The sequence below is a fragment of the Gorilla gorilla genome, chromosome 1, assembly GCF_029281585.2.
Source record: "Gorilla gorilla gorilla isolate KB3781 chromosome 1, NHGRI_mGorGor1-v2.1_pri, whole genome shotgun sequence".
Classification (NCBI taxonomy): Eukaryota; Metazoa; Chordata; class Mammalia; order Primates; family Hominidae; genus Gorilla; species Gorilla gorilla.
The window spans coordinates 120,398,744-120,426,194 of record NC_073224.2 but is presented as its reverse complement, the minus strand read 5'-3'; the positions used below and the strand labels follow the sequence as shown (position 1 = coordinate 120,426,194).

At 40.5% G+C, this 27,451-nt stretch overlaps 1 protein-coding gene across 3 annotated transcripts in view; it reads right to left on the bottom strand.

Annotated features, from left to right (window-relative positions):
• SLC22A15 (solute carrier family 22 member 15) overlaps positions 1-27,451 on the bottom strand; it is a 94,479-nt gene that overhangs the window by 43,911 nt on the left and 23,117 nt on the right. For all 3 annotated transcript variants that reach the window (XM_055356008.2, XM_004026409.5, XM_019020763.4), the window contains 2 exons: positions 6,744-6,876; positions 5,575-5,739 (listed from right to left, as the gene is read on the bottom strand). In XM_055356008.2, coding sequence (XP_055211983.1) covers positions 5,575-5,739; positions 6,744-6,876 — 298 coding nt within the window. The remainder of the gene's footprint in view (positions 1-5,574; positions 5,740-6,743; positions 6,877-27,451) is intronic.

Genomic DNA, 27,451 nt, shown 5'->3' with positions numbered 1-27,451 from the left:
TGATCCACCCGCCTCAGCCTCCCAAAGTGCTGGGATTACAGGCGTGAGCCACCTTGCCCGGCTGAAGTTTCTTAAATCACAACTCACTCTCCCAATTCTCCCTACTGCCTTCTCTACTTAATGTATTACTATAGGATACATGACATTTTGTATTTATTTGTTTCCTGTCTTTCCCAAGTAGAAAATAAGCTCCCTTAAGCATGGATTTTTGTCAGCACAATGATGGAAAAATATCAACCATGGAATTGTAAAGAACCTTACGCTTTTTGAAATAAATATTGAGATGGGTATTAAACCCACAGGCTTGCCCAATATTCTTGCAAATTCTATACCTCTGACACACTTTCTATAACTGCCACTATTGCTATTAGTGGTAGTAATAGCTATTATTTATTAAGCATAATGGTTTCACATACATTGTCCTATGAAGTAAGTACCATTATCAACCATATACTGAAGTGGAAAATAGCTCAGAGCGGTTAAATGAAGCTGCCTAAGGACACAGAGCTGTAAGTAGCAGGGCCAGGACTTGTGCCCAGGTTCTGTACCATTCCTCTCTTCTATCTCCCCTCTATGGAAAGGCAATTTCTGTGGGCATTCCACAGTGACAAAACTTTGTTGATCTTGTTACAAAAATAATAATCTTGTAACACATGTGTTTTCTTTGATTCCTATCCATTGCTTATTACTTTATAACAAGTAAGTGATGGCTTGTATACTGTTTGACCTAGTGAGGAAAGGGAGAGCTAGAAAGGAAAGCTGATGTGACAGCATGTTCAGAATATGTGGTCCAATGAGTAGTGGGATGAGGACAGTGTGAGTTTCCTGGAAATTTAAGACAGTCAATAGCTACTACAGGTTCACTGCTGTAGATCAAACAGCACCTGGCTTCCAAGAATAAGACTTCTTGTCTATCATTGCTCAGAATAGTCCTGAGCACTCAGTATCGCTTGACAACAATGTAGGCAAAACCAAGAAAGCCCAGAGGAGGGATGGTTTCAGAGGAACCAAGTTCAGATCCTAGTTCTGCTACATACTACTCTGACCTTGGGCAAATCACTAAATGTCCCCGAGCCTCAGTTTTCTTATTGGTGAAACAGAAATAACAGTGCCTACCTCAAAGGGCAGTTTTCATTAGTTTCAGATGAAATAATGCATGTTATACAAATGTTGGATATTGTCCTAATGTAATCTGGATTTAGCCCTTCTATTTATTAACCTCAAAAAAAAAAAGCCATCTGAAAGCCTCCTGTTGAATCTATCACAGAATATTTGCTACCTGGTTCTCCTTCCTAATTCCAAGAATGTCCCACCCACTGTTGGAGAACTGACTTCCCTGACTTCATCTCTGTGGTTCAAATGGGGCCTGCCAAGTATAGTTCCTCTAACTGCAGGGTGACCCCAATCAGCTGAGCCGATCAGAGGCCTTACCCAAGACTTTAAATACTAGACTTGGAGCTGCTGGGCCCTGTCTGTGACTATGCAGAGGAAGCTTCTCAGAGAGGATGGGGAGCTGAAATGAGAAGCATCTGACTTCTGGTTCTGGGCATCTTCAACGCCTGGTTCTTCATGGTCTAGTTATCCTAACCAAATGATTTTCCCTTATATATGAGCTCATTAGAGTTGAGTCTCTGTCACAATCAGTAAGATCTGGCATCAACTGGACATGATGGACAAGAAGAAATGATTCAAAGTTACCTAGTTTGGTGACCTTAAATACTGTGACAACATAGGCAGAGGTCCCAGAAAACAATGTAGCTTTTAGGTGGAAAGAAAGTAATAATTTTTATTTAAGGAGTCAATAAATATTCATATCTAATATCCAGCAAGAAGCTGCATATATATGCCTGTAATTGACAACAGGGAGAAGGCGTAGAGATGAATATAAGGCTCTATGTTACTTGGTTTAAAAAATTAATAAAAAATAAACATTTCAAGTCATCTTTTCTGGAGTATCATAGGTGGCTTTATAACCATGTATATGCCTTTAAGTACTATGCCTATTTTAAAATTTATTCTCTGCTTATTTTTAATTAATTTCAACTTCGCTATTCCTGCTCAGTTTGCACTAGTAAAAGCTAAACTTCAGCAGGTTAGAAAAGAGTATATAGTTATGACTTCATTTTTGTAAATGGTACCAGTAATCCAACTTCAAATACAGACCATGAAGTCTCCTTGAGTTATTTTGCTCTCCCCATCTCTACTGGTCCTTTAGCAAGTCACTTTCCCACCAAAATCCAGCTCAGACACATCCTCTTTCTTCTCCACTGCTTCCGTCTTGTCTAACCCACCACTGGTTTCATGTGGCCAACTATAGCAGCCTACTAAATGATCCCTCAATTTCTGTACCTACCAGAGTAATCTTTCTGTATATGAGACCCTATCACTCCTGTATTTAATATGCCCCACTGGCTTCCCACTGTACTTCAAGTAAAAAACAAATTCCTCATTTGGCCCATCACAGGCCCTGTATCATCTGGTCCCTCTCAGTTACTTCACACTTTCCTTAACTCTCTACCCTGTAGTCATGAGAACGTTTTCAAAACTTTTCAAAGAAGTTCCTTCCTGCTTCAAGGCCTGGGTCTTTGCCATTCCATCTAGCTAGAATATTCTTCTCCCAGAATTTCACAGGCCTGGGTCTTCCTAATCATTCATGTCTTAGATCAAACACCCACATCGAGGTTTTTCTCTAACTATCCTATTTAATATAGTTACTCCCCGCAATTACTATCTAGCCCATTACCCTGCTTCATTTTCTTCATTGTACTTCTAATTTTCAGAAATTATCAATTTGTTCCACTTTTCCTAAGTAAAGCATAAGTTCCATGAGAGCAAGAACCTCCCCCAAATCATCCCTGTCTTTTCCACCTTTTTATCTAAAAAAAGCAGTGTCTGGTACATGGCAGAATCCGTTTAATAAATGAATGCTGTGGAACAGACACGCAAAGGAAAAGCTCTGGAAGCATACATAGCAATATGTTAACCATGGTCGTCTCTAGGGGAATAGGACTACATGTATTCTTTAGTTTGATGACGTGTGCACATATTTCTTAATTATTTTCTACAATGAACATGAATTGTTATATGAAGACATTAATATAAGAAAACAAATAATAAATATATTAATATGGAATTTTTCACAGCTTCAGTATTTTTTGTTTTTCACTTCTTAATAATTTTCAGTCAATTAGCCAGAAATCCTTTTTGTTAAGTACTACACTGCAAACTGGTCAAAAATGGATGCTTGCAGTTTGTACTTGTGTTTTTTGGTATATGTTTACATATTGTTTTTTACATATTGCAAATATTATTTTGTAATAAGCATAATTTTTCAAACTAATTTTCATTGCCAAATAATCAGGCTATTTCCAGCAAATCCCCTATTGCTGAACATTTAGGGTTTTCTCTGACTTCTTGCAATTCATAAGCATATTTGAAGCCACAGGTGTAGATAAAATCATTCTGGAAAGAAATCAGCTTGAAAAGAAAGACCAAGGACAAAACCCTGGGGAAGACCTCGGTTCATGAGAGAGGGAAGGAAGCTACTCAAAAAAAGTTCCAGGTGCTATCAGAGCCTTACTTTGTCCTGGGTGCAGGGCTGTGTACTGGTCTTCAGGGAACTCTCACACATGCTCTCAATTTCACATTGAATTTGGCAACCATGTGGTTTCACTGTTACAGTTTTTCTTCCTCTCTCCCTTTTCACTTTGCTACAGAAATTTTGATAGTCTCATCTTAACCCAGCATCAAGGATAAGAATGAGAGGTCAAAACACTCCAAGGGGACTTTTCACTGGCTTTAGGCAACTAGCAAGAGAGCAAGAGACCAGGGTTGGTCCTTTCCCCTAACACATGCAATATGACAGGAAAAATACTTAGATAATCTGGCAGGGTGGGAGTGGTATACGTTTTTTATAAAAGAGCATCTTCATGCAACAACTAAAATCAAATATAAATACTATAATGGAGAAATGTTAAGAGGTACAAGAAAAACATGTATTCATGGTGCTCTACATGAGCACAATTTTGGACCTCAGGAAAACTGAAATCAAAGGAGAGAGTGCCTTTATCCCTTCCCTGGATACAGGGAGCAGGCATGATCACCATCATTACTCACTTCTTAGAAAGTCCCAGGAAATTGGACATACTATTCAGAAAAATGACCCTAAAGTCTCAACGCAAATTGAAGACTCAGAGGAAGCTTTTTCACTCATCCCAGCTTAGGACCGGTTCCAAAAAGGCTTTCGAAGTTGCTACAGACAAGGTGAATCCTAAGGCAACACTGTGTGAGACCAGCAGGAAGCCTGTCTGGAGAGGATGGAGCTGGTGTCTCTTCCTCTCCAGCCTAGATCTAACTGGTCCAACCCTATGGATCCTTCCACTTGACAGCTGTTTGGTGGAGACGCAAACAGACCACAAGTCTACCTTATTTAGCCTTGTGTCTTCCAGCTGGATACAATAGCCCATACACTTCAAAAACAACACCAGTTAGAAATAACAGGTTGACCAGGCCAGCACTCACATGAGGTGACATGCTGAAGTTCCAAGAGGAGAGTCTTTGGGGAACAGTGGAAGATGACCTGGGTGTCATCAAGACCCAGGTTGCAGTTCTGGCCCTGTCAGTTATCAGCTGCTGAAAACAGGCATGTCACCTCATCTCTCAAAGTCTCAATTTCATCATCCATAAAATGAAGGTAGGAATCCTTAACTTGTAAGCTCTGGGAATATTACAGATGGATGTCAAATGCCTAGCATGGTAGCTGGTACATAAGAGATGGCTGGCACTGTGTATCAGGTTCTAAGAAATGGCCTTCTCATATAGATCCTCCCAAAGACACATTTCCATCAGTCACATGGTCAACCTGTTTCCCATATCCATATAAGAACATCCATGGGAAACATTCAACCATTGTCAAGTGAATGAAAGTAAAAGAAACAAAAAGTTATCATTGCAAACCTAAGTCTATAAAGTCTTAGACACAGTTACTTCTCTTATGACAATATTTGAAATTAAATAACCTTTTAAAATTATTTATTTTACTATCTATGTAGTTCTTGAGAAAATAATGGGATGGTCAAAAATAATTCAGAATACAGTCTCAATTTTGGAAATTAAATATCAATAAAGAAATGCTACAATAGTACTATGTTGACTTGAGAGCAGTAAAAACAAAAAAGGGCTGTGAAACAAAAATTTAATAAACTAGAATAAAAAGGCTGTAAGAAAGGAGTTTCTAGTATTTCCTATGTCTGCACTATTTTTCAGTTTAAGTTGTAAAAATTTGCTAGTGTCCTTCCGAGGAAATCAATACTCTCCACAGTAATCTGTAGGCAGTCCATGAGGCGGATGGCAAGCTCACATGCGAGGCAGGCCACCAGGAAGACTGTCTACAGAGGAATATTAATAAAATGACTTGTTCAGGGTCATACAGAACCAAATCAGAAAAGCAAATCTAATAGTTGGATAAAGTACCTCAAGTCCAAATGCATTTCCAGACTCTAGGATTAAACTGGGTCCCTATAAGATTTTCTGGAGCTGCTCACCCAGTCCAGAGCTGCATGATTTAAGTAGTACCTGCAAGTGCCCAGTAGGCGGTGCCCACACATTCATTAAGCAAGACAAAGGCCACCAGCGACATTCCTCCATTCATCATGCCCACCAGGAAGCGAGTTACTGCAAAGAACTCATATGAGGGGGAAAATCCATTTGCAATTGCAAATAAGATGTCAAGAGCAAAACCTAGAAAGAGAGAACAATTTTCAATAATCCAGAGGCAAAATAGCATTTGATGAAAGTAATAAATTATATTCATTAGCTTATAAAATAAATGTTTGTAAACTTAAATTTTCTGAGCTGTTTTTGTGGTTTTTTTGTTTGTTTGTTTGTTTGTTTGTTTGTTTGTTTTGAGATGGAGTCTCGCTCTGTCACCCAGGCTGGAGTGCAGTGGTACAATCTCGGCTCACTGCAAGCTCTGCCTCCCGGGTTCACACCAATCTCCTGCCTCAGCCTCCCGGGTAGCTGGGACTACAGGCGCCCGCCACCATGCCTGGTTAAATTTTTTTTGTATTTTTTAGTAGAGACGGGGTTTCACCGTGTTAGCCAGGATGGTCTCAATCTCCTGACCTCGTGATCCACCCACCTCGGCCTCCCAAAGTGCTGGGATTACAGGCGTGAGCCACCGCGCCCAGCCAGCTGTGTTTTTTTTTTTTTTTAACAGCTTCTCTTGGAAACTATTTTTTTAAAAAACCATAAGGTTTACTTTATTACATGATTTCTGTCAATCACAGACAGTTTTCAATTATTCACAATAATGCTGGAAAATGAAAAACCTTGCTCATACTCAGCTTGTCAAGAGCACTATGCCAAGTCCTGTAGAGCTCATTTGAAATGAATCAACACAGACAGATATAAGGAAATGGGCCTAGTACACTGTCACAGTCTTTTACTTCTCTCCTTAGCAACATGGCATAAACTAAAATTTGGGGGTTGCAGAAAGCACCATCACCTATGAACGGTTTAGAACACAAATATCTGACTTTAACTAGGTGGGCTAGTAACCTAAAAGTGCCTGGCCAGAAGCACTCGAGCTGCAGTTTGGCCTCTTGCCAGGATAATAAAGATCAGTTCTGTGTCCATATGCCAATTCCCGGAGAACCTTAAGGAAATAGTCCCCTTATTATTTCCCTAAGAATCTTAGAGAAATAAGCCCTCTCATCCAGTTTATGAATACTCTAATAGATTACCTGTGAGATAGACTTTTTTCCTTCCAAAGCGATCTGAAAGCTGACCAAAAGAGATAACTCCAACAAATACACCACTGAAGAAAAAAGAGCTTGCTGCACTGACTTTGTAGGATCTGTTGGCAATTAAAAACCACTAGAGGAAGATAAAACAACAGAGAAACATGTAGGATTCAGTTAGCTATTAAAAAACCAAATGTGCAACAAAAACTTGTACACCAGAATTTCTATACTGCATGATCCACTATTAACCAGAATTCAGTAGAATTTGTCTATCTCAGACAACGTCCAATCAGATTTTATCTTCAGAAACACTAGAAATCACTATTATTATGATGCACTCCCACAGTACTCTATACATATCTTATTACAGAATTGAACACAATGTATAATAGCTAATTACTTATGCATCTATTGACTATGTCCCACATCCTAAGGCTCTGTGTTTCTTGAGAGGAGCCTTGTCCCATTTATTTCCATTCTCTGATGCCTAATACACTATATGACATATATGAAGCAATAAATACATGAACTTTTTGTCCAATTGGCTTATGGGTTTAAAATCTCTTGAGTATTTTCCTCAAAAAGATTAAACACAGAATTACCATATGATCTGGCAATTCCATTTCCAGGCATATACCCAAAAGAACTAAAACCAGGGACATGAAAAGATATTTGTACACCCATGTTCATAGCACCTGTATTTGCAATAGCTAAAGGTGGAAACAACCTGTGTCTATCGATGGATAAAGGAATAAACAAAATGTTGTATACACATACAGTGGAATATTACTCAGCTTTAAGAAGGAATGAGAGAATAGCCAGAGATTTGTTAAAGGATACAAAATTACAGCTAGATAGGAAGAATAGGTTCTAGTATCCATATCACTGTAGGATGACTATAGCTAACAATAATATACAGCTTCAAATAGCTAGAAGGAGGATATCAAATGTTCCCAATACAAATGATAAATATTTGAGATGATAGAAATGCTAATTACCCTGATTTGATCACTATACATTGTATGTATTAAAACATCACCATGTAGCCCATAAATATAATTATGTCAATAAAATTAAAAAAATAAAAAGGAAGAGGCCGAGGCGGGCAGATCACAAGGTTAGGAGATCGAGACCATCCTGGCTAACATGGTGAAACCCCGTATCTACTGAAAAATACAAAAAATTAGCCGGGCGTGGTGGTGGATGCCTGTAGTCCCAGCTACTTGGGAGGCTGAGGCAGGAGAATGGCGTGAACCCGGGAGGTGGAGCTTGCACTGAGCTGAGATCACGCCACTGCACTCCAGCCTGGGCGACAGGGCGAGACTCCATCTCAAAAATAAAAAATAAAATAAAATAAAATAAAAAGGAAAAAAATTCTGATTCATGCTACAACCTAAACTCTGAAGACATTATACTGTATGAAATAAGCCAGACACAGAAACACAAATATAGCATGATTCTATTTACATGAGGTACCTGGAATAGTCAACTTCATAGAGGCAGAAAATAGAATGGGTGGTTACCAGGCGCCAGAAGGAGGGGGGAACAGGGAATTATTGCATAATGGAACAGAGTTTCAGTTTGGAATGTTGAAAACGTCCTGGAGATGAATAGTGGCAATGGTTACACAGCAATTTGAATGTATGCAATGCATCTGAAACTACACACTTAAATGTGAATAAAATGGTAAATTTTATATCACGTATATTTATGACAAAAGAAACTCCTTTAGTATCTTCTACTTTAGGGAAACTTAGGAACTTAAAGAGAAAGCAACCATTCTCTGCTTAAAACACCACCATCTCAAGTCTTGTCTAGTGATGTGTTAAAGATGATATTTGGTTATAAGAATAAAAGTGAACCCATGTCACAGAATAACCTCAGAGAACCAAGAGACCACTCATCCTTCCTCTTCCTGGTCCCCTTCGCTAGAATCAGTGCTGACAGGTGTGTGAAGGGCTCCTCCTCCTCGAGAACTTGCAATAAAGAATCTTCAGTTGCTCTCTCCACTTTTCAGATCACCCCCTTCTGATGCTTCCACAACCAGTCATCATGGCTCAAAGTACATCTAACTTCTCTCCTTCCCTCCTAGTCTTGTAAGACTGGATTGATAAAGGTCTTGACAAGACAGCTTCTGGACATCTCTATGCGAAACCACCCACCAAAAGGCTCAGGAATTGGGAAAAACAGATGAGAATAATGTTCCCTTACTAATGTATGCTTTACTTCTGAATTCCATTCTTCACATGCAATTCTTAACAAGGTAAATTAGCTGGTTTTCCTAGCCATTCTTGGATTTACTATTTCTTTCTTTCTTTCTTTTTTTTTTTTTTTTTTTTTTTTTGAGACGGAGTCTCGCTCTGTCACCCAGGCTGGACTGCAGTGGCGCGATCTCGGCTCACTGCAAGCTCCGCCTCCCGGGTTCACGCCATTCTCCTGCCTCAGCCTCCCGAGTAGCTGGGACTACAGGCGCCCGCCACTACTCCCGGCTAACTTTTTGTATTTTTAGTAGAGACGGGGTTTCACCTTGGTCTCGATCTCCTGACCTCGTGATCCGCCCGCCTCGGCCTCCCAAAGTGCTGGGATTACAGGCGTGAGCCACCGCGCCCGGCCCTCTTTTTTTTTTTTTTGGCAGGGTTTCACTCTGTTGCTCAGGCTGGAGTGCTGTGGTGCCATCACAGCTCATTGCAGCCTTGACCCCCCAGCCTCAAACAATCTTCTTGCCTCAGCCTCCCAAGTAGCTGGGACTGGAGGGAGCCACTTTAAATACGTGGTTCAGGGGAGGATTCTGGGCGGAGGTGACATTTGTGACCTGGATGATGACAAGTAAACAACCACAAAAAAACTCTTCGGGGAAAATAATTGCAATGGCCCCAGGTGAAAACACACCAGTGTATCTCTAGTGGAGGTGGTATGAAATTAGGCCAGTGAAGCAGGTGGGCATCAGATCATGCAAGGTTAGGCCACAGTAAGGAGCTGAGAGATTTTATTCTAGTGCAAAGAACGAATATTGAATTACTAGGTTTATGTTTCTAAAGATCACTCTGGCCACTTTATGAGAATGCAATATGATAGGAAAGAGTGGAAGCAGGGGAGTTACAGTAATCATTTAGGAGATAATGATGGCTTGGATGAAGGTGGAAACAGTGGTGATGGAGAGAACTGAATGGACTTGGGATGTATTTTGAAGGCAGGACTGTCAGATGTTGTGATGGAGATGCAGTAGGAGTAGAAACGAATGGAAGATTCACCTAAATTGTTCATTTTAGCCACTCTCTGGGTGGTTGTGACATTTATCGAGACAGAGAAGGCTGCAAGGGGTGTTAGGTACATGGTGGGAATTCAAGAGTTCTGTGTGAAGAAGCTCAGACAGAGCACGCATATAAAACATCTAAGTAGAGAAGTCAAGCAGGCATTTGGCTGGGAGTCAAGCTCATGGGAGAGGTTATGAAGGTTTATGAAACTACAGATACAGGCTGGGTGCAGTGGCTACGCCTGTATCCCAGCACTTTGGGAAGTTGAGGCCGGTGGATTGCTTGAGCCCAGTAGTTCAAGAGCAGCCTGGGCAACATGGCGAAAACATGTCTATACAAAACACACAAAAATTAGCTGGGTGTGGTGGTGCACACCTGTAGTCCCAGCTACTCTGGAGGCTGAGGTGACAGAACTGATTGAGCCTGGGAGGTTGGGGCTACAGTGAGCCATTACAGTGAGCCTGGGAGGTTGGGGCTACAAAGTGCCATTGCACTCCAGCCTGGACAACAGAGTGAGACCCTGTCAAAAGAGAGGTGAGAAGAGGGGAGGGGAGGGGAAAGGAGGGGAGGGGAAGGGAGAGAAGAGAGGGATAGAAGAGAAGAGGAGAGAAGAAAAGGAGAGGAGAAAAGAGAGAAAGAAGGAGAGAAAGAGAGAAAGAAAAGAAAAGAAAGAGAAAGAAAGTTTAATATAAAAGAGATTAAAAGAGCTGCAGCATTTGAAGAAAAAATTTTGTTTTGTAAAAAATTAATTTATTTTGAAACATGGATAGTTCTGTGGTAGAATTTTTGACTCCTGAGGAATGCTTACGGTAACATTTTACCAGGTCTAAAAATAAATCAATATGAGATATCAGGTTGTCCTAGAAAAGACAGGACTGTATCTGTCACAGGGAGATCCCTTCTTTTACAATGGCCAATATACACAGCTTAATTGTACTTGTTCTTAATACCTTGAAATTCAAACACTTGCTTTTTTTTTAAATTTACGTTCTTAGTGTTTGTTTTGGTCTCTTCATGCTTTTAAAATCTGGCCTGCAACTTTAGTCTTCATTAACCTGCACCTCAAGTTTTGCTAGTCTGTTTACACCACCAAGATATTGATCTTGGCCTGTTTTATTGATTAAACACGAAACTGATCTGTTTTGTGTTTAATCACTAAAAAATGGCTAATTTGAAAACTCCATAATCAACTGTTCTGTTGCCTCATTTGCTGAACTTCTCAAATCCATGGAAAAGGCTACAATACTATCCTTTTAAGTGGATAGCTGTCAACTTTTGTGGCAATTTTAGGAAGAAGTAGCCCAAGGGATGTTTGAGCAGCAAATTCCAAATTCTGATTCTCAGGTTGCCATTTCCAAGTGTCAAAGTAACTGCTAGTAATTTTTCTTCATGTCAATGCTAGTTGGGCTCATGCATCTCTCTATTACTGTTGGAATACATGCAGGAACTGACAGAAAAATGGAAAGACAGATTTTTCAAAAGCAAATTAGAGAATATGAAGCTGGAACCCAGATCTCCCTGACAGATCCTAGTGAACTGGGGATGGTTGACACAGGGATGCCAACTCACAGATTCAGAACAATGGGTTGACAACCAGCCCTCCGCATCCTTCGTCTCCCAACATGTGAGATATTGGTTTAAATGTTTTGTTTTGCCCAATTTTAAAAACTTTTCAAGTATTGTTGATATACGTATCACATACCTACTATGTGATCTAAGGAGTTTTATTTTGTCAAAGCCCAGAGAAGATACACTAGGATATTGATCCCTATAGTATTTGAGAAAATGTATTGGTGTAATCTATACTTAAAGTTTTGGAAGGAGCTCACTCAGCAGACTAGACTCAATTGCTAGCTCATTTTCTTCCCCCTTTGGTCAATACTTAGTACTAGGATAAAACCCAAACCAGGATATTACCAGGTCATTTTAAGTTTAACTATAATAAACCAAAATATGATAAGTGTGGCTCTCAAGAAATGTGTTTTTTATGAGTCTTTAGATTTTAAAAATCACGAATTTATAAGTCATTCAAACGCTGTTGAGTAGAGATTATTAAGGTGATGAATTTCGTATTATCTTTTGTTAATAATAGGCCAAATTCTAAAGCCACAGAATGAATGTTCTTTTTATGTTAAGGTACTTCAAATTGAAAAATCATTTGCAAATTGAAAAAGCAGGAAATCTACTTTTCTTTTCCCATATATTAACAGAAAAGGAAGACTATAAAGACAAAATATTTTCAGTCTCTCAGGCTGACTTACATCTGTTTTATAACCAGCATCTGTATTTTTGTTCTTATACACTAAATTGAGTTGAGCATTCAATATACTCTATTTTCAAAAAGGATTTGAGGGGCACAGCACTAAAAGCACTTGTATAATCATTCACTGATCTAAAGAAAGTGGACCTGAGAGAAAATCAGGCACAAATGGGGGCAGAACCAATAGCAGGTGCCTCTAACATAAAAGATGAAAGGAACATAAATATGGCAAATACAGGCGTGAGCACAGAGCCAGGGCTACGCAGTGCCTTCCAGTTCCTAAAGAGGAAAAAAGCTAGGTGAACAGAAGCGAAGGGGGTTGAGACAGAGACACTCTTGGCTGGGTACTAATGAAATATTTGGAGGTTTCTTTTTTTGATATTTATATTCTTACTGCTTAGATGCTGAGAATAAATGGCATGTCCTGATAAGGGATAAAGTACTGGCGTACATCAAGAAAAGTTGCTTTAGCTGCAATACAGAGAACAGAATGGAGGTAGCAAGCATGGGAGCGGGAAGATCCATCAAAGGCCATTACAACCATGCAGGCCAGAATTGGAGACTTCCAGAAGAGAAAGGATTGATGCTGGATATAGATGCCTGGAGTTCAGAGGTGAGATCTGGGGTGAGTCATCCATGAACAGGTATTATTTGAAGCCACCAGGATGGATTAGGCCAACCACAGACTGAGTGGAGCTTGAAGATAAATTTTAAAGGAAGCAACCAAATGTATCTTTAGCATCTCTCTTAAAATCATAAAACCTTAAGCTTTATGGACATGTCACAAATCAAATAAATCATTTTCCTGAAATACAAATATAATCTGAAAAAACAAAATATTGCTTTAAAATGGACCACATGCTTATGTAATCCCCAAAACAAAATTAACATCTGAGTAATGAAACAATGTATATCAAAGATATGTCAAAGAGGAACGCTGCCATATCTTATAACCAGATAATAACCAACGAACTTTCACGTAATACTCTCCCCTCATCCCCAAGAGCCAGCCTTTGGTATGTAAATTATAATATATTGGCTAAGACTTTCTATTTTTTCACCCTCAGCATGTGTTCCATTCAGGAAGCTATGGAAAAAGTCAACTGAGTACTAAAAGGAATACTAGAAATAAGGGGTCCTTTTGACTTAGACAGGGTAACAGAATCAGATGTCACTAAAAAGGAGCGGGAAGGAAGAAAAGGAAGGTTGCATGTCAAGCATGAAGTGAGGGTTATGGCCTGTGTGCTTGGGGAACAACAGGGAGAAGGCTGGGGATGAGGGAGAAGAGAATATAGATGCCCCTCGTCTTACGACTGGGCTGCCCCCCACCCATGGTAAGCTGAAAATATGGTAAGTTGAAAATGCATTTAATGCACCTAACCTACCGAACATCATACCTCATAGCCTACATTAAATGTGCTCCAAACACATTATCCTACAGTTGGACCAAGTCATCTAACACAAAGCTGACTTTATAATAAAGTGTTGACTACCTCATGTAATTTACTGAATACAGGAGAGCACTGTAGAGAATAATATCACTTGTTTGCCCTCAAGGTGACATGGCTGACTGGGAGCAGCTGCTGATGGGGAGCTGCCCAGCATCATGAAAGAGGATCCTTCCACACTTACTACTAGCCCAGGAAATGATCAAAATTCAAAATTAGAAGTACAGTTTCCACTGAATACTTTTCACTTTTGCACCATCATAAAGTCAACAAATCATATGTCGAGCCATCCTAAGTTGAGGACCACCTATAATGTGTTTTAAAATCAACTTCCAAAGTGATTATTTTCATATTTGGCTGATCTTTTGTTTCAGGGTGTATCTTACTCCACAGTGTGTGTTTTAAATACAAATACCTAATAAATTTCCATTTTTTAATTGACTTGTATCATTTACACTTACTGTCTATCTGACATCCTGGTGTACCCATATGACACAAACAAGCCATCTCCAGGTTTCTTTCTTTTCCTTCCTCCACCGAATAGTCTTGTGCTGTTATTATTATCCTTCCCTACTGTATTAGAGCACAGAGATCAGGAGACATTTCTTTTTTTTCTTTTTAAGAGACAGGGTCTTATTTTGTTGCCCAGGCTAATCCATGAACTAGGAGATATTTCTTAAGTTGATCATGAATATTAGGAAGACCAAAGAGCAAGAAGGACCTCTGTCATACTGACTCCAAGAACTGAGACACATATCCAGCCTCTACTCTGAGCAACTTCTCCTCGGCTCTGCAAATGTGATAAATTTGTCTGCTTCCGTTTTTTCCTGTGACCTAAACAACCCATTGTAGGTTTTTTATTTCTTCTTCTAATTTATAGTGACATTTCATGGAATAATAGTTGAAAAACATGCTATAATCACAAACCACTCTAATGAAGGGAGAAGTGAATGGTAAAGAAAAAAATCATTTACACCAAGCTTTTACAAGCAGTGGGGTCATTTCCCTCCCACAAGTGGGCTTTGCCCTTTCTTGCCCTCCCTGTTTTGGCTCAGGGCAGGTGACTAACTCTGCATCTCCCACAGATGAATAATGTAGGACCACTGTCCTGCAGAAGTCTAGGTAAGGGTATGGTTACCCAAAGAAAAGCAAACAGATTTTTCATTCCACTTTTGCCATGAAGCATGACACATGCCAAAAAGACCACTCTCAGTACGCACTGTGCCCTCCTCTCCCCACTCCCCACTTGCATCCCCACCTCCTCCCCCGTGAACTATTCATTCTCCACGACACACCTTAAGTCTCGTCTGACTTACCCCAGCGGAGCTTACCACTCTCTCCTTTCTGCCACATCACCCTATTTTTGCTTTACAATGATGCATGGTGAAGTGTGTCCATTTGTCTCTCCCCTATGATGCTGTGAGATTCTTAAGGGCATATTTGTATCCCCCATGCTAAACTTACAGTGTCTGTCAGCACTAATTAATTATTTGCTGAATTATTTATGTAAGAAGAGCAAGTGCCATCGTCTTATAGGCATCTTCACACACAATATCTCCAGGTCATGACTTCAAGCATCAGGTTGTGGGTTTATGGGCATACAGGGAACTACCTAATTGGTCACCATTTCCTTGGAGCCACCGAATGCCATTCTCTTGAAAAGGAGTGTAGACAGATTTAGAATTTGAGGGGGTTTCCTTCTTCCTATAGCCAATCCGACAGCTAGAATACTTGGTTTTATCTTTAGCCCCTGAAAGCACTTTAGCTGGTCCACAAATATCCCCACTGAGAGAAGGATATACAATCATGCAGGGATAAGAAATGTGCCATGGATGATTCACAGTATATCAAGGAACCTGCAAGCCAGGCAGGGGCTGTGGCAGTTTAGACAGTAGTACCTAGCCCCTCAGCTGGCTGCTGTATCCCTTCTAAAAGGCAGACTTGTTCAGGGACCCACATAGTTCACCAGTCCCAACACAGCCTTCTCTGAAAGAAGGACGCACCACATGACTGTTCAGGGCATGGCCCACCTAATCATAAAGAAAAGGAAGACAAAGGGCAGGTCACCCTGGTTGTCCAAGCAGGTCAACCAAAATAGGCAAACAAGACTGGGCCCGTGCCTATTGATCGAGCCTCTTGTTGCTGGAGGTCATGCTTTGATGAAAACCAAGTCATATTATAACTGCCACGGCCCTACCCAGACTCCTAGCTTGTCAGTATTTCAAGGCTGCGGGGATGAAGCCAATAGCAGCTTCCTAGGATCCCTGCAGCACATCCATGAGGGCTCTACACAATCAGAGAGCCGCTATGGTCTCCTGTGAAAAATTCTGAATGGCTCTGATAACAATTCCAACCAAACTTCAGCCCTCCCCTGGCCTGTATTTAAAATAAAAATAATTACAACTTTGTACATGAAAATCTAACTTCAGGAGAAAATCAGGTAATCAGAGGCCTCCTGTGACTAGGGAGTACTTGGACAGGGTATTTCAGGAACAGTTTCATGGTGATTAACTAACTTGCTTCATTTCAATGTAGTTGTCACTCTGAATTACCACTTAATGGGTGAAGTGTGCAGGCTATAACAATCAGTAGTACAGGCGTAAGGAAGCAAGACATTAAAAAAAATTAGCCCCTAAAGCAATTAATTGCAGTGAATTTTTCAAATAGTTTTAATACTCTGTCTTTTGACCCCAGGGTATGGCTTGGGGAAAATATATTAATCTCAAGATAACAGTCAGTCAATTTCAGCTCTTCAATATCCACAGTGATATTAAGAATTCCAACCTTACACTTTTTGGTTGCAAACATTAATTAAGCATGATAATTGTGTGTCTCCATGATATTTGGTGCTTTCTGAATGAGTCAGAGCTCAGGGAATAATCTGAATACAGCAGACAGCAATTTGCTACATAAATTTGCTCCAATAGCTATTAGCTCATTTTAGAATAGTCAAGACTCCTAGATTAGAGTTTTGCATTAAATACCAAGGTAATCACATCTACCTAACCTTTTATTTGCCCTTCCCAAAAACTCTTCTAAAGAAACTTCTGCAAGGCCTGACCCAAGTGTAATAAGGTGCAGGGTAGACGTTAAAAATGTGTGTTTTTAACACAGTATCTTTAAACTATAGAGTTTCGTAGAATTTCTCTTAATATTTATCTTCCAAAATTTAATGTGACGGGTCAACAGGACTTCGTATTTGTTTTTTAACTTTGATTTCAAATAGGATTATTTCAATATGAACCAAACATTACCTATATACCACAGATTATATATTAAGGATATTCACCAACTTAGTGACATGTTTAGGTACCAATTTCAATACTCCTTTAGAGATTTGCAGGAGCAAGTGAGAGTCTAGTGAAGTCATTGAAATTGACTTAATGCTAAGAAATTAAGTGGAGGGTTTAGTTTGGCACTGCACTTCACTGTAATAAGGATGAACTCAACACAGTGCAGAGACTAGTGGTTCCTCAAGGACACCGGCTAAAGAGTAACTGATGCCAACATGCTGCCTGGTGCTGCTGGCCTTGGCTGCCCCTTGATCACCATTCACATTATTCTCCATTCTGCTGCTGTCTCTCCTTGATTCTTATCATTTTGTTAGCAGCAGCAGGAAACTTTCAAGCTACCTATACCACACCAGCACTTGGAACAGCACCCAGACAGGGCTCTAAAGCACAAAGCAGAAGTACAGTGCGTGAACTAACATATAATTCACACTCTAAACAGTGGGACGGGGGCACACAGCACAGACACTTCATTGGTACCTCAATATAAAGGACTTCAGGAAAAACAATAGATTCTGTGTTAAACATGTGAAACAGAGGAGGCCTTTGTTAGGTCTCCTTGAATCTATTCAGAGAGGAGAGACATAGTGAATGTTGTCACTGGGGCAGGTGGTTGCGGGGCTCCGAGAATACAGTGAACTGCTGAGAGTATGAGACTTAACTATTGTTCATTCTATTTAATTCTCCTTTGTTATTTTTTGTTCTGTTAGGAAACATGTACATTTATTTGAGCTTGACCAGCAATAAAGCTTAATGTAATCATTACTACTTCCACCGTACTTGAGTGGGTTTTGTGGGGGTGGAACACTGGCCAGGCTCCTCATGAGTCTGACACACATGCCCCAGGTCACATCACCTTGTAGAAGGCAGACGCTGACACCACTCACAGATGGGCTGCCTGCCTGGCCTCCTTCTTTCTGCTGGCCCATGCCACAGTGGCCAGGCTTGTTTACTAACTGTGGGGCACTGAGGAGGTCGCCCAGCTACTCTGAGCCCATGCCTTCTTCCCTTCTTAATTAGCAGGCTAGTATTATTGCTTTCCCTTCTCCCCTAGAATTCACTCTGCCCAAAGCACTCTCAAGCAGGTGACTGCGAGCATCTTATTTAGCTTTCAGCCTAATGTGTTGGGGAAGAAATGAAACTTTTTATATGAGGAATGTGAGCTCTGCCTAAATTATTGGGCCCAGAGAGGCACTGGAATGAAGCAGCAGTCATGTCCCCATCACCCCTTGAACCAAGTATCATCTCTTGAAGCTGCTTGCTATGTGGACTCTAGATTGATGCCACTGGTAGCTATACATCAACCTAACAATGCTGCACACTAGACACCATAACCCCTACTCTATAGTTCAATAATATAAAGCCAATTACTGATCAATGTTATTTATGTAAACTAATGAAAACTCCTAACAAACAATCTTGTATCCACCCACTCCTTGTTCCTCTTTTTGCCTTTAAAAGATTACTTGCCACAAAGATTGAAAAGAGCGCTTCCTACAGTAACCAGGAAGTGTTTCCTGGGCAGCTGTCCTCACCCTGGCTCAAAGAAACTCTTTAAAATTATATTTTGTGCCTCAGTTTCTTCCTTTAGGTTGATATTTCATGCCCCATACACTATCTCCCCATGGTCACTGTGCTAACTGTTCTCAAATCCACCAAGGCATACTCCCATTGGCTCTTCCTGTCCCTTCACTGCCAGTGAGCCAAGGGGCCCAGGCAGGGTCGATCTTCACCCTGTTCTCATGGACATGTTTCTGGGGCTGCCACAAATGGCTGGCGGTGGCAGAGGTGCTGAGGCCCTGGACCCTACTCCTCTGCAATGACAACAGCAACGTATCTAGCTCTTCTAAATACTGAAATGCCAACTAAGATACCATTTAAAACTAAAGGCTTCTATTCTTTTTTGTTTTTTAAAAAAGCTTGAAAATCACTGGTGAAGTGGAAAGAATATGAGCTCATCGAATCCCAGACTAGCAGCTTATTAGGTGTATGATTTAGGGAAAATTCTTTAAATTCTCTTCATCTGTTATTTCACTAATAGAGTGGGGTTGTTGGTAGGACTAAATACATAGCATCTATGGAAGGCCTCTGGCAGAGGACTCCCATCCCAGAGTGCATTTTTAAAAAGTGGTTAGCTGCCTCTTCCCTCTCTCCTATACCTACCAGACCTTGTATAAACTTATCTTCTTACCCACAAACTCAGTGCAAAGTATGGAATGATCTTGTCACAGCTGAGGATCCCATGGAGGTTGTGGAGTTCTGTCCTGTTGTGTGGGTCAGCGATGCCACCCGTACTCCTCCAACCAAAAGTAGGCAGGCCACAGCCACCCTTGCAAAGCATCATGAACCCACTCAGGCTGAAGCAGCCAGTTCAGCATCTGGAATGCTTAAAAGATAATTGATCCCAAATCATGACCCCAGAGTTCCCAAAGAGCCCTGAGGGAGGGTGGAGGTGCCACGGGGTGGCAGTATGGGGATCTCATCTAACTGTGCAGCAGGGACAGTCCATGCCCTGCTCCCCATGTTGTTCTGGATACATCTTGGAGCACCTGCTGGAGACTGAGGGTCACTATTTGCACAGGTAATTTGTACCTTGAAATAAACCTCTGAGGGTGGATAATTTTTTGACACCCTGGTGGGATGAGGAATATAATGTGTACCTCTATAACATGGGAAGAAAGTACCAAGTATTTGGAAACGTATAATTATGAATAACTATAATCAAGGTGGATAATAACATATACATCCCAGTCTACGCATCTCAGTGGCTACACATGATGGGAATGAGAAAGAGGACAGATGAATAACACAGGAAGAGGGAGGGAGACAGGGTGAGGAAGCAAGGATGAGAAACAGAAACAGAAAGGCACACAGAGGCAGAAATGATAAAGACAGACAGAGGGAAAGGCAAGACAGAGAGTGAATGCAATGGATACAGAAAGAGAAAGAGAAACAGAAACAGAGAGGTAAATACAGACAGACTGAGATGAAGAGACATGGGAACAGGCAGAAACAGACACAGACAAAATGACAGAGACAAGAAAGAGCAATAAGGACAGAAGGTGGGGAGAAGAGAAGGAAAGGAGGGAGGGAGGGGACACAGAGATACAGATTGACAAAGACAGATGGCAAGGGAGACAGCGATTCTTAGATGCACCCCAGTGGGCTAAGATACAGGTAACAGGAAGGAAAAGATGTAGCTACTATCACAGGTGGCAAGGTGAAGGCTGTCTCAGCCCTTAATTCTTTTCCTCTCAGAGCTGCTTTAAAGATCTTCAGCACTTGCCAAGGAAGCCATTTCATTCAATTTCTCCAGTTTCTAACACTCTTTATCTTGAGAGTAGTAGTTCCCTGGGTTCCCTTTAACTAATTCACCCTTCCTTCTGTCTTCCACCTTCAGTCAGGCACTGTTTATTGTGAGATCCTAGAAGTCAGCACAGGAGATACAGTGGGGACCAGGTTGCCTCATCCCTGTTGTCCTGGAGTGCAGGATCTAAGAGCTCTCTCTTTATAGCAAGGCTTCTCTAACATAAGGCAGGTAATAGTTGCTCAGTGAACACTTGTTAATAATGGTATCCCTCTGGAAATATCTAAAAGGGCTCCTAATTATAGATTAGGATACATACAGTGGGATATTCTGCATAAATGTTGCTTAGGTCAAGCTGTCACCCTGGTACCACAAGCATTCTAATCAAGATTGCATTGTCCAGTGGTGGTCAGCTGTCCTTCTCTTCAGAGAGCCCATTCTCCAGCAGGAGCTACTATAAGGGGTTGTCAGAAATGAGTGCTTTGCTTATTCTTGATTAAAATAGCAGCCTACTGACTAGTAATAATGAATACCAAAAGTGGGCTAACACTGTGAAATTGAAGGCATTCAAGATACATGGATTATGTCAATATATTAGGGGTACTCCCCACCCTTGCAGGAATTTGTGAGATAATCCAATGTGTAGGTACTCTACCTACAGGGTTATGCTCTCAGCTAAAACTCCTCCTTGGTCCTGAGCCAACATGAACTCTGGAAGCTTCTTTCTCCCTGTTGCTGGCTGAGGAGTGGAGGTTGGGAGTAGGAGTGGTGGTATCAGTACCCTGCCTATGGAAAATTGGAGTTTACCTATAGTGATCTACCATGGAAGCAGTGTTCAAAACATCTAGGAGACTAAAGAGCTAGGACTTCTCAAGCCTGCAAGACAGTTTTTTATGTGCTACTTTGATTACAAGAATTTAGTTAATAAATGTATATATTGTATATGTGGCAGAATTTGGTCTGGGATTTGCTTTCATTATAATGTAGTAATAGATTTATTGGAGAGCAGAGCTATAGTTCTCACCCATTTCAAAATCCTATGGAGATCGATCCTAAGTAAAACCAGGGCTTTTTGGAGAAATGATTAATTTCATGTTTCAGGGGTGGGAGGTACAAGATGAACTTGGAATATCTTGTTATGCCAAAAATTTCTGATAGGCATATCAGAAATGATAGGCATGTCAAAAGGACACAAGAGGGATCCCACTTCCAAGAAGACTAAGTAGGCATGCTTTTCCTTATTCCTTCCACTAAAGAACAGAAACCAATAAAATTCAAAACAGAAAAACGATAGAGAAAAATCAATCAAACAAAATGCTCGTTCTTTAAAAAGATCAGTAATATTGACAAAATCTCTATAATGACTGAGAAGTAATTAAATAAGAAAAAAAGATACAAATGCCCAATACCAGGTAATAAAAGAAGGGATATAATTTCAGACCCTGAAAATATCAAAACAATGATAAGGTAATACTATGAACAATTCTACACACATAGATTTGACAACTTAGATAAAATGGACCAATTCCTGGAAAAGTACAAACTACCACAACTCATCCAATACAAAATAGATCATTTGACAAAATAGCCCCAGAAAATTGAATTCATAATTTTAAAACTCCCCAAAAGGAAATCTACAGGTACAGATAATTTCACTGGAGAATTCCACCAAAGGCTTAAGGAATTAATGCCAACTCTACACAATCTCTTCCATAAAATATAAAAGAAGGGAACACTTTCCAATTCATTTTATAAAGCTAGTACTACTCTGATACCAAAACCAAAGATAGTATCAAAAAAGAAAACTACATAGCAATACTCCTCACAAATATAGAAGCAATAATCCTTATCAAAATGTTAGTGAATAGAAATCAGTAATATATAAAAAGAAGCATGTACTACCCAAAGATGCAAGGCTGGTTCAATATTTGAAAAACAATCTCTGTAATCCATCATATTACAAGATAAAGAAGAAAAATTACACAGTCATTGCAATTGATGTAGAAAAAGTATTTGACAAAATTCAATATACATTCATAATAAAAATTCTCAAAAATATTGGAATGGGGAGGAGAAAGAGCAAGATGGCCTTCTAGAACACTCCAGCAATCATCCTCCCCACAGGAACACCAAATTGAACAACTATCCACAAAAGAAAGTATTACCAAAACACCAGGGGCTTGCTCTAGGTCCTGCTGCTTGCCACACAGAAAGCCAATCACAGAGACAACACGTATTGCCAGGGAAGAAGGCTTTATTGGGTGCTGCAGCCAAAGAGATGGGAGATCAGTCTCAAATCTGTCTCCCTGACCAACTAAAACCGAGGACTTATATAACAAGGAAGTAATAAGCTACATGCAGGAAAACAGGAATTAAGGAGAGGTAAGGAAGCGGTCATGATAAATGAGGGGTCTGGCCTTTCACAGTCTGGACGCAGTGATCTGCTGAGTTTCAGTTCCTTGATAATATCTGGGAGGCCTAAGGTTCAGTTTCCTGAGGAAGGAACTCCAATAAGACAAATATAACTTTCTCTAGTTTTAAGAATAGAAGGGTCAATTTCTATGTTTATTCAAAAGAAACCATAAACACCAGCTCTTTGGGACAACTGGGTGAGTTTCAAAATGAACTTCTTAAGAACCACAAATCAGGACTGATCACAGTACCTAGTTTTAACATCACATCAAGGAAAGAGGCACCTAAGAGGGTAGGAAAGACAGTCTTGAATTGCTGACACTACCCTTCCCCCATCCCACAGAAATACCACATGGCACAGGAAGAGAGAATCTGTGTGCTTGGGAAGCAGAGAGCACAGTGATAATGGAACTTTGCATTGGAACTCAGTGAGTCCCTTCACACCACAAAGCAACACAGGGCAGAATTCAGCTGGTGCCCACAGAAGGAGCATTTAGAAGAGCCCTAGCCAGAGAGGAATCGCCCATCCCAGTGGTCAGAAACTGAGTTCTGGCTAGCCCCACCACTGCAAGCTAAAGAGCTCTGGGGTCTTCAATAAACTAGTCCTTGTGGCCTAGACTGCAATTACTGGGCAAGTCCTGGTGCTGGGCTGGGCTCAGAGTCAGTGGACTTGGGATGCACATGATCCAGTGGGACACCAGCTTGGGTAGCCAAGGGAGTGCTTGTACTGCCCCTTCTGCAATCCCAGGCAGCACAGCTCACAGCTCCAGGAAGAGAGGGAAGAGTGAGTAAAGAGGGCTTTGTCTTGCAATTTGCATATCAGCTCAGCCACAGTAAAATAAAGTACCAAGCAGAGTCCTGATGCACCCATTCCAGGCCATAACTCCTGGATGACATTTCTAGACCAACCCTGGGCCAGAAGGGAACCTGCTGCCCTGAAAGGAAGGACCCAATCCTGGCAGAATTTAACACCTGCTGGTTAAACAGCCCTTAGACCTTGAATAGAATAAATACCAGTGGTAGCCAGGCAGCAGTCACCATAAGCCTTGGACAAGACCCAGTTTTATGTTGGCTTCAGGTGTGATCCAGCACATTCCCAGCTGTGGTTGCCATGGGGAGAGACTCCTTCGCTAGAAGAAGGGAGAGGGAAGAGTAAAAAGGACTTTATAACTTGGGTACCAGCTCAGCCACAGTAAAATAAAGAACCAAGCCAACTCTTAAAGTCCCTGATTACAGGCCTTGGCTCCTACATGGAATTTCTAAACCCATCCTGGGACAGAAGGGAACCCACTCCCCTGAAAGAAAAGACCCATTCCTGTCAGCTCACTACTTGCTAAGTAAAGAGCTCCTGGGCCTTGAATAAACATCAGTGGTAGCCAGGCAATAGTTACCACAGGCCTGGGGCAGTGTTGGCCATGGGCAAAGGCTCCTTCTGCTTGAGGAAAGGAAAGGGAAAAGTAAAGGGGACTTTGTCTTGCAATCTCCGTACCAGCTCAGCCCCAGTAAAATAAAGCATGAAGCAGATTTTTAAAACCCCTGATCTCAGGCCCTACTGCCTGGATGGCATTTCCAGACCCACCCTGGTACAGAAGGGAACCTGCTGCTCTTAAGGGAAAAGATCAAGTTCTAGTAGGAGTAATCACCCACTGACTAAAGAGCCTTTGGGCCTTGAATAAACATCAGCAATAGCCAGGAAATAGTTGTCACAGGCCTTGGGCAGGACCTAGTACTATGCCGACTTCATGTGTGACCCAGTACAGTCCCAGTGGTAGTGACCAAAAGAGTGCTTATGTCATCCTTCCCCTAACTCCAGGGAGCTCAGCATGGAGAGAGATGCTGTTTGTTTGGAAAACAGTAAGGGAAGAGAACAAGAGGCTCTGCCTGGTAATCCAGGAAATTCTCCCAGATCTTAACCAAGACCACCATTGTATCTCTACGAATTTGTAAGAGTCACAGTGCTACTAGGCTTGAGGTGCTATCTAATGCACTTATGGCTGCAGTGACCAAAAACTTAGATCACAACACTCAATTAGTTTTGAATATTTTGAAAGCCTTCTCAAGAAAGACAAGTACAAACAAGCCCAGACTGCGAAGATTAGAATAAGTACCTAACTCTTCAATGTTCAGGCATTGACGAACATCCACAGGCATCGAGACCATTCAGGAAGACATGACCTCATCAAATAAACTAAATAAGGCACCAGTGACCAATTCTGGAGTGACAGAGATATGTGACCTTTCAGAGAGAATTCAAAATAGATGTTTTGAGAAAGCTCAGTGAAATCCAAGATAACTCAGAGAAGGAATTCAGAATCCTGTCAGATAAATTTAACAAGGAGATTGAAATAAAAGGAATCAAGCAGAAATTCTGGAGCTGAAAAATTTGACTGACAAAATGAAGAACGCACCAGAATCTCTCAAGAGCAGAACTGATCAAGCAGAAGAAAGAATTAATGAGCGCTTAAAGACAGGCTATTGAAAATACACAGAGGAATCAAAAGAAAAAAGAATAAAAAATAATAAAGCATGCCTACAGGATCTAGAAAACAGCTTCAAAAGAGCAAATACAGAGTTATTTCCCTTAAAGAGGAAGAAGAGAAAGACATCAGGACAGAAAGTTTATTCAAAGAGATAATAACAGAACTTTCCAAACCTAGAGAGAAAGATATCAATAGTCAAGTACAAGAAGGTTATAGAACACCAAGCACATTTAACTCAAATAAGACTACTTCAAGACATTTAATAATCAAACTCTCAAAGGTCAAGGATAAAGAAATGATTCTAAAAGCAGCAAGAGAAAAGAAAAAAAAATTACATATAAAGGAGCTCCAATATGTCTGATAGCAAATTTCTCAGTGGAAACCTAACAGATCAGGAGAGAAAGATATGATATATTTAAACTACTGAAGGAAAAAGACTTTTATCCTAGACTAGTATATCCAGTAAAAGTATCCTTGAAACATAAAACAGAAATAAAGACATTCTCAGACAAAAGCTGAGGGATTTTGTCAACACCAGACCTGTCCTACAAGAAATGCTAAAGAGAGTTCTTCAATCTGAAAAAAAAAGGACATTAATGAGCAATAAGAAATTACATGAAGGTCGGCCGGGCACGGTGGCTCACGCCTGTAATCCCAGCACTTTGGGAGGCCAAGGCAGGCAGATCATGAGGTCAGGAGATCGAGACCATCCTGGCTAACACAGTGAAACCCCGTCTCTACTAAAAAAATACAAAAAATTAGCTGGGCATGGTGGCAGGTGCCTGTAGTCCCAGCTACTCAGGAGCCTGAGGCAGGAGAATCGCGGGAACCTGGAAGGCAGAGTTTGCAGTGAGCCGGGATCAAGCCACTGCACTCCAGCCTGGGCGACACAGCGAGACTCCATCTCAAAAAAAAAAAAGGAAAAAAAAGAAATTACATGAAGATACAAAACTCACTAGTAATAGTTAAGTACACAGACAAATACAGAATATTATAACGTTGTAATTGTGGTGTATAAACTATGCATATCTTGAGTAGGAAGACTAAGAGATGAACCAATCAAAAATAATACCTAGAACAACTTTGTAAGAAATAGTATAAGAAGTTATAAATAGAAACAACAAAAAGTTAAAAAGCAAGGGGATGAAGCTAAAGTGTAGACTTTTTATTAGTTTTCTCTTTGTTTGCTTGTTTTTGCAGAGTTAAGTTGTCATCAGTTTAGAATAATGGGTTATAAGATGTCATTTGTAAGCTTCCTGGTAACATAAAATAAAAAAACCTACAACAGATACACGAAAAATTTCAGCAAGAAATTAAAATATACCACCAGAGAAAATCATTTTCACAAAAAAGAAAAAAGAGAAAACCACAAAACAACCAGAAAACAAATAACAAAAGGGCAGTAGTAAGTCCTTAATTATCAACAATAACATTGAATGTAAATGGACTAAACTCCAATCAAAAGATACAGAATGGCTGAATGGATAAAAAAAACAAGACCCAATGATCTGTTGCCTATAAGAAACACACTTCACCTATAAAGACACACATAGACTGAAAATAAAGGGATGGAAAAAGATATTCCATGCCAACGGAAACCAAAAAAGGGCAGGAATAGCTATATGTATATCAGACAAAATAGATTTCAAGACAAAAATTTTAAAAAGAGACAAGATAATTATATAATAATAAAGGGGTCAATTCAGCAAGTGGATATAAGAATTAAGAATATAGGCCAGATGCGATGGTACATGCCTGTAATCCTAGCACTTTGGGGGGTGGAGGCAGGCAGACTGCCTGAGCTCAAGAGTTCAAGACCAGCCTGGGCAACCCCATGAAACACCATCACTACTAAAATACAAAAAATTAGCTGGGCATGGTAGCACACACCTTTAGTCCCAGCTACTTGGGAGGCTGAGGCACGAGAATGAATTGAACCCAGGAGGTGGAGGTTGCAGTAAGCTGAGATCATGCCACTGCACTCCAGCCTGGGTGACAGAGCAAGACTCTGTCTCCAGAAAAAAAAAAAAAAAAAAAAAGAACAAAAGTATATATGCACCCAACACTGGAGCACCCAAATATATGAAGTAAATATTATTAGGACTAAAAAGAGAGATAAACCCCAATACAGTAGTTGTTGGAGACTTCAGCACATCACTTTCAGCACTAGATAGGTCATCCAGGGAGAAAAATCAACAAACATTAGACTTAATCTTCACTATAGACCAAATGGACCTGCATTATAGATCAAATAAAT